This window comes from Sinocyclocheilus anshuiensis, unplaced genomic scaffold, assembly GCF_001515605.1.
Source record: "Sinocyclocheilus anshuiensis isolate Anshui unplaced genomic scaffold, SAMN03320099.WGS_v1.1 scaffold308, whole genome shotgun sequence".
NCBI classification, from domain to species: domain Eukaryota; kingdom Metazoa; phylum Chordata; class Actinopteri; order Cypriniformes; family Cyprinidae; genus Sinocyclocheilus; species Sinocyclocheilus anshuiensis.
The window spans coordinates 1,385,495-1,393,838 of record NW_015558619.1 but is presented as its reverse complement, the minus strand read 5'-3'; the positions used below and the strand labels follow the sequence as shown (position 1 = coordinate 1,393,838).

The window sequence follows — 8,344 nt, the reverse complement described above, 5'->3', positions numbered from 1 at the left end:
GCAGCATTTTGTCCAAGCAATAATAAAAGGACACATTTAATTTATAATTTGTCTTAAATCTCATTTTGTTAAAAAAATTAATAAATCATGAATCGAATTGAATTGTGAGTTGAGTGAATCGTTACATCCCTAATTCTTAATAATGATATTAAAAATATATAAAAATAAATAAAGCATAATAATAATTATTATTTATTATTAATATTATTATATAAACTGTTATTGTACAAACCTTGAAATTTGCAGTTATTTTTCATTTCAACGTAATTTTTCACTGCATTACATATTTTTATGTAAATCAGCAGTTAAAAACAACTACAAATGTACAATAATGTAATTAACAGTAATTACTATTATTCATAATATCATCAATAATTTATAATATTACTATATAATTATTACATAATGCATATCTATTACTATTATTATATAAAATGTTACTGAACAAATCTTTTTGTGTTGTTTAAATATGTCTAAATTTTATCATTTCATTTTACTTTTTAGCTTTTTTAAGCACATTCATTTAAACTAAAAGAAAATAAGACAAGTTGCCCTGGCAACTTGTCTAATAAAACTAAACCAATAACCCTGGTTTCAAAATCACAGAACATTATGGAAATATTAATAAGGCTATATTTAAAAATTGTCAAATCTGCAAGTTATCAGCATAACATCACAGAAATTTAAATTTAATAAAGTGTGACGCACTAAATTTAGCAACATTTCTGAACATGAATAATAAAGAATGAACTGGCCAGGGTGTGTTTTTAGTTTTACTTTACTGTAATGACCCTGGGCTGCATCTGGATTCTCTCCTGACCTCTCCGGAGAAGTGTTCGGATGATCTCCAGGTGTCCGGCCTGTGCAGCTAATGCTAACGGCGTCAGGCCGTAGGAGCTTCTGGGGTCGGGATGAGCTCCGAACTTCAACAGCAGATCCACGAAATCCATCAGGCCGAGCCGGGAGGCTTCATGCAGGGCCGTCCTGCGGTTCGCCCCCTCCTGGTTAACTCTGGCACTGAAGTTTAGCAGGAGCTTCGTCATGTCGTAGTGGTTGTTCCTTATGGCTGCAGAAAAAAAACCCCATTTGGTCAGGAAGAATAAAGAAGGAATGCAACTAAACTGAAATCAGGCTTTGAGATTGCTGGCTTTTTAAAGAGGAAGTTCATCCTTCATTTGCGATGGCTAGTGATGTCCATCTACTTTACAACTGTTTAAATTCTAATAAAGAATCAAATATTTGTATTCTGTAGGGTGAACAATTTGTGCACTGTTAGAATACACTTTTAATTGAGTTTGAAACCACATCAGCATGTTCCAACCACTAATCAAAGTATCCTGGTATATAACTGCAAGTGCAACAATATAACATTTTTAACACAAATAAAGTGGTTATATTCTGAATATAGATTGTAACATGTACAGTTTGTTTAAAATAAATACATATTTTATTCGGTTTAAGAAAAAGATGTGTTCCCTAACGTTGTCTATGTTTCAACAATGATTGTCGCCCATTTCTGTTTGTTGAAGGTGATTGTATTAATTCTTTCCTATTCATTTTCATACATTTTGCTTAGGGCTGCACGATTATGACAAAAATCATAATTGTCGATTATTCCCTTGAAATTGTAATTGCGATTATTAACTACGATTATCACAATTTACACTGAATGACGTTTATACCATTGTTTGATGCAACTGCATGCCGTATTTTTATATGAAAATAAACAAGCTGAAAACACTCTAACTGAAAAACTTTTAGTGCTTTTCTATAGTATTAAGCCTCAAATGTCAAATATGCATCGGATTGGTTTCTTCTTTAAATTGCAAAAAAAGTACAAATATGAATGGTATTATAATGTTACACTAAAACTAAAACAATGGAAAAAGCCTTAAGATAACATGTAGAAAGAAAAAACATATCTTAAGCGTGCAGAATAACATAAGTGGACTTTGAACGATTAATTGCCGCTTTGAGCGATTACGTAATTGTGGCATCCATAATTGTAATCGCGATTAGAAATTCGATTAATTGTGGAGCCCTAATTTTGCTAAACTGCTGACAATTTCATGTGTTAAACTTTATTGAAGTCCATGATGTTAATAACTTGCAGATATTACCGGTACATATTCTAATCTAAATGCTGATGAATAGAAGCTGAAACAAGAAATAAACCATTAAAAACATTTTTGTTACTTGAAATTAAAATAAATATTTTAAAAATATATTTTATTTCAGCTAGTTGCCAAGACACTATTTTTCATTTGCATTTTGTTTAATTTGATGTACTAAAATAACTAAAACTGAAATAAAATGAAAACTAGAGACATTTAAATTTGTTTTAAAACATAACATTTAAAACATTACATTTAAAATGGAAAACGAAATAAAAACTCATTCAAAATGTGAATAAACTATAATAATTTCTCAACTATACTAAAATAACACCGCATATAATCTTAACGGCAGCTCATATTCTAAGCATAAGCACCAGTATTTGAGTAAAATTGATTAAAATTCTAAATTTCCCCATTTTACTGAATATAGCACATTAAACCGATTTTAAATACGTAGCAATACATTTTTTTTTTTTTTTTTTACAAATTCTGTTTTTCGTTTGTCACTCCAATGGAAGAATGACCCGTGGGCCTTTCTGACCTACAACAAGAGGCGAGTCTTCCTCTTTATCCAGGGTGTCTGGACTGCTGCCGTGGTCCAGCAGGAAACAAGCGTTGTCCAAAAGACCTTTCTCCACCGCTAAGAAGAGAGCCGTCTTACCCTGACGAGTCTTTCTGTGCTTGGCATCCTCAGGAGACGCTGATGAACAGAAGAGATCACAGTCACTGCTGTCTAGACACATAAGATCAACAATGATGATCCGAAACAAAGTGCATCCTCGTGACAGACCGGTAAATGTGATCTCAAGGATGTTCTGGTTGTTCTGTATGGCGGCCTCGTGTAAGGGGATGTAGCCTGTGTCGTCTTCTTCAGAGATAGCTTGCTGATGGACAGTCAGTTTACGGAGGGACTTTTCATCACCTGATAACACATCCAGAGAATGACATGAGTGAACAGAAGCTTCTTAACCAGCTGAAGCTATTCTGGTGAACTTCATAGCTATGCCGTGGCTAGACCAGCACCAAACCAGCAAAAACTAGCATGAACCAGAACATGAAGTTAATGAAGTATTTTCAGAAGTGAATGCACATTCTGTTTAAATGTGATGATAATCAGTGTAGTTAAGAACACATTCAGGTGAAACTCGTGAAACATATCTAGGTCATATAAGCAAACAAACAAATAAATAATAAATTATATTTTGTCAAGTAAAAAAAAATCTAATATTTTTAATGCTGAAAAAATGGCTGTACCACACAATAATAATCACCATTTTTACTATGAGAGTTTGTGGGAAATTAGCTTAATTAATCGTCCTGATGCAAAAAACTAAACAAAAAAAACGTAATAGTCCTGATAATCATTATGCAATCAAGCACACCTCTCAAAAAATGCATTACTTCAATGAGAAAAAATAAATAAAGTATTTATGGAAGTATCTGTTGTACTGCTTTGCTTTCATCTGGTTTTAATTAAAAAAAATATTCCAGCATTTTCTTATAATGTAGAACAAATTATAATAATCTCCTTTGAGAATATAATTGAAAAATACTATTACTACTACTAATAATAGTAATTAAGTATAAAATAAGTACACATCTAGACATGTTACACTAATGAGAAAATGGGTGAAAATGTGTTTATTTGTCATGGAAATATTTATTTAAAATATCCAAATATAAATAAAATATACAATTAAAAAACTTTAGAGTTTGCTCCGTTTTCTTTTTTATTTTGATATGAAATATGACCTTGTCATTGTGTGACTGACCCATTCATACCATGCTTTATTGCATTGAATATCTTCTCTCTCTCAGGGGTGATCGGAATGACCCTGCAGACAAAAATACAGCGGATTTCATTCAGGCAGCAGCAGCAGCAGCACAAATGAATCTGAACTTATTGAAAGTGTGAAGCATCTTTGACCTGCAGGATTCACCGGAGAAAGAGCTCCTGGCCTCCGCTTGTTTGCGGCGCTGCTGGAGACTCTGCTCGATCATCAGTTGAGTTGCCACATCCTCGTCAAGACCCCCTCCAGGTGTGTCCAAATCCATCACACTGTCCTACTGGATGCTGATTATAGACACATCTTTTATGAACACGGTCGAGAAAAGCCATCACGTGACCCGCGATCTGCACGCAAACTATCTGCCGCTCACGTGATTGCAAACTGTAAATAACACCACGTGCGAGTCTAAAAACGAACCCTCCAGGTGTGTCCAAATCCATCACACTGTCCTACTGGATGCTGATTATAGACACATCTTTTATGAACACGGTCGAGAAAAGCCATCACGTGACCCGTGATCTGCACGCAAACTATCTGCCGCTCACGTGATTGCAAACTGTAAATAACACCACGTGCGAGTCTAAAAGCGAACATGAGCAAATCAATATGATGTTTAAATCCTTTAATCTGTAATAATGTGTATCAAAGTCTGTCAATATAACCACGTAATAATTCATTCATTTTGCGTGTCTCGCTAAATATAAAAAGTAAACAAACCGCTTACGATTTACACCAACTCCCTTAAAGGAGTAGTTCACTTCCAGAATGAAAATTCTGTCATCATTTACTCACCCTCTACTTGTTCCAAACCTGTATGAGTTTCTTTCTTCTGTTAAACACAAACGAAGATATTTTGGAAAAATGTTGGTATCCAAACAGTTGATGACCACAATTGACTTCCATAGTATTTTTTTTTTCCTATGGAAGGCAATGGTGCTCATCAACTGTTTGGATACCAACATTTTTCCAAAATATCTTCGTTTGTGTTTAACAGAAGAAAGAAACTCATACAGGTTTGGAACAAGTGGAGGGTGAGTAAATGATGACAGAATTTTCAATCTGGAAGTGAACTACTCCTTTAAGCTGCGCTATTAGACTTACGAAAGTTTAAAATGACATTTTATCCAAAATATTAGGCATTTTATTTACACGTTACCTTGCAAATGTTGTTGTTGCGTAGCCTACGTCGATCCAGTTTGTTTGGGGGGCATCGCTTTGACTGCATACCAGGTTATTTAGGTCACAGGTCTTCTATAAATACCTGATCATGCGACACAGAAGGGCACTTCAGAGGATCCAGACTTCTGGATCAGATCAAATAACTAATAATATCTCTATTTTGACAGTGCAAAGAAATGGATTTAAGAAAGAGATATTAAAATCATTATTTATATATTACATTTATATTGCTTCTGGCTGCATTGCAGTGTAATACTTTCTATGCATACAGAAAATGTGCATATACTGTGACAGTTTCGATATTATGCAGAAACAGGACTAGTATTGTGTTAAGCCAACTTCGAAAATGATATATTCTCTGGATATAAATAAATAGTATATGAAACAGAAATCACTATGCATTACACTGCATTTTCCATCTAATTTCATGTATAAAAAGGGCCACATTTTGGAAGTCGAATAAAATAAAATAAAAGTAGTTAAATAGATCTAGTTAAAATAAAAGCTGTAACTTTTATAGGAACAACAGAATTTTTGAGAAGAGCTGCATCAGCAAGTTAAAGAAGTTGACTGTTCTGCCTGAGGAACAAAAGTGGAAATTCATAAAACACTTTTCATAAAATAATCAGTGTTGGGAAGGTTACTTTGGAAATGTAATAAGTTACAGATTACAAGTTACCCTACTTAAAATGTAATAAGTAGTGTAACTTTTCAATTACTTTATTAAAGTAATGTAACTGATTACATTTGATTACTTTTTGATTACTTTTCTAAATTTCTAATGTTTTCAACTGTTAATCATTTTCAAACATGTAAAGCAGGGAGGGTTAACCTTACAGTATGTGCTCAACGCTGCTAACTGTCAGACTTTCGAAATCCTTCATCACTTGAATTAAGATTATAATATTTTAATTTTAAAGAAGACATTGGATGCAAAATTGGGGGGGCGGATTTAAAATCATAACAAGAAATAGTTTAATAGCTATGATACTGTTTTTGAAATCAAATCTTTGCATAGCTATGACAGGAAACACTGGAATCTAACAATGCCTTAGAAAAAACAGTTAATCTTAAAAAAATAAAGCATATACATAAACCCTATCGGATGAGCATGTTATAAACTACTGAAACATTGGTGTTTCATATTTTAGAGCAGTCACTGCAATTTATGAAAGAACTCAATTAAATCTGTATGTGGGAGTGTGTGTGGAAAAATCAGATGTAACCCCATTTGTAATCCTTAACATTTTCATAAGTAACTGTAATTTAATTACACATTTTTTCTCAGTAACTGTAACTGATTACAGTTACTTTTATTTTGTAATTAAATTACGTAATTACGTTACATGTAACTAGTTACTCCCCAACACTGAAAATAATCATATGTTGTATAAAAATCTCTCACAGGGTTATGAGGTAATTCAGTTTGAGAACAGAAACACACTGATAATTGCATATTTGAGTCAGCAGCAGACAAGTGACAGCGCACAAATGCATTAGAGAAAACTGCTTTAACACACCGAGTGCTTCAGCTTTTGGGTTAACTTAAGAAGAATGAAATTCAGCCTCTGGCTGCTGAGAGGTGATAGAATTACATTCCAGGTTGATTCTAGGCCAGGACGGGCTTGACACCAATCTGACAAAACATATTTCATCACTTCATATCTCACCTTATGTGTATTCCTGTCCTAATCTGCCCAGAATCCTCTTGCATTGCACTATTTCATTTGTCTTTTTGGAAGGTGGTTTGTCTCGGTCTATAATCTCCTTCAGACGTGTCTGGGCCATATCATGTCTGCAAAGAATAAGGATGTATTTATTAATAACACATCTGCTAATAATATATAATGCACCTGCATTAGTGCATCTCGTTCCCAGATTTCTTAAGGTTTATCTGTAAATTATATTGATTGTATTAATGAAACGTATGACTGTTCAGTTGTAGGAAGGCAATAATGGAAGAAATGCACTGGTGTGTATCACTTCAGCTGATACAGAGGCATTTGAATCCCAGGCTATATTTAAAACCAGCCACTCAGAGATCAATAAACCTGACCTTACTCAGTTGATCAATGACAACTAGCGAATGTAGCCACTGTTTAACATGAGATGCAAATGTTCAGAAGTAAGGTAATAAGTAAGGCTTGGTTTGGTCACTTCTTTTAATCCAATTTTATGTCAAATTATATTCAAATATGAAATTTTAAATTGCTTAAATTAAAGCAGTTGTAAACGGGATATGTCAGACAAGCTAAAAAATAAAATAAAAGCAGATGCAAACTAAATAGGACACACAGGCTAAAGAAAATAAAATGTATAATAAAGAAATATAATTTTAAATATATATGAAAAAATGTGTAATAAGAATGTATGTATACATTTTTTTTTTCATTTTGGAGTCTTTTTCTTTTACTGATTTCTGAATAGCTTGCTAATGTCTGTAGGTTGTATACTTAATTTTTTGAGTTATCATCTCAGAAATAAATATGATTATTTTGCAATTTTAATTCATTTTTATTAAAAAATAAAAGTTTGGGAACATAAGAAATGACATAGGATAGTCACAAAAAATAACAGCTGTTAACTGTATATGTAGGAAAAACAGACAAATAAAATAAAATAAATCACTGATTTCTAAACAGCTTGCTAACTGTCTCTTAGCCGAACTGAACACTACAGGAAAGCTGTAAACAGAGTAATAATAACAGATTTCTCTCTCTGTCTTCTAACAGTATACGTTGGAGGGCTGTGAAAGCATCAGTCGCAGGTGCACTGGGACGTCTGCTCTGCCAAATCCTTCTGTTACATTATCCAGCATCTCCAGCACCTGCAGAGAGTGAGATTGAGCCCAGCAGGTGTGATAGTGAACACGACACAACCACCGCAGCAAAAACACACAGCCTTCATACAGCAGTCTATAGACAGGCTGCATGTGCTTTCCTCAGGTCAAGCATCACTATATTCACTATAAATAGGGTTAGTGATCTGAATAAATCCTTAAGAGTGAGTGTGATGCAGACACGGACACCTTAAATAGTGCAGCTATTACTTTTTGAAGCATTTATTTTTGCCTAGCAGCTGATAAATTGGGGAAACGGCATATTATAAAAGATTATAAATTATAAAAGACTTAAAGACTTGATTTAGTTTTTTTTTTTTGGCTGTTGAAGTGGTTATTATAATAACTATAAAACTTTAAACTTAAAAAAGGAAAATAAATAAAATAAGCATGAACTGAAATCAAATATAATAAATATG

The 8,344-nt window shown here is 33.3% G+C and overlaps 1 protein-coding gene across 1 annotated transcript in view; it reads right to left on the bottom strand.

Annotated features, from left to right (window-relative positions):
* asb14a (ankyrin repeat and SOCS box containing 14a) overlaps positions 1 to 5,109 on the bottom strand; it is an 11,634-nt gene extending 6,525 nt beyond the window's left edge. The window contains exons 1-6 of the mRNA XM_016476367.1: positions 5,064 to 5,109; positions 4,045 to 4,191; positions 3,900 to 3,952; positions 2,908 to 3,039; positions 2,659 to 2,817; positions 821 to 1,066 (exon numbers count right to left, since the gene is read on the bottom strand). Of these exons, the coding sequence (XP_016331853.1) occupies positions 821 to 1,066; positions 2,659 to 2,817; positions 2,908 to 3,039; positions 3,900 to 3,952; positions 4,045 to 4,172 (718 nt within the window). The 5' untranslated portion in view covers positions 4,173 to 4,191; positions 5,064 to 5,109. The remainder of the gene's footprint in view (positions 1 to 820; positions 1,067 to 2,658; positions 2,818 to 2,907; positions 3,040 to 3,899; positions 3,953 to 4,044; positions 4,192 to 5,063) is intronic.
* Positions 5,110 to 8,344: the final 3,235 nt, after the last annotated feature.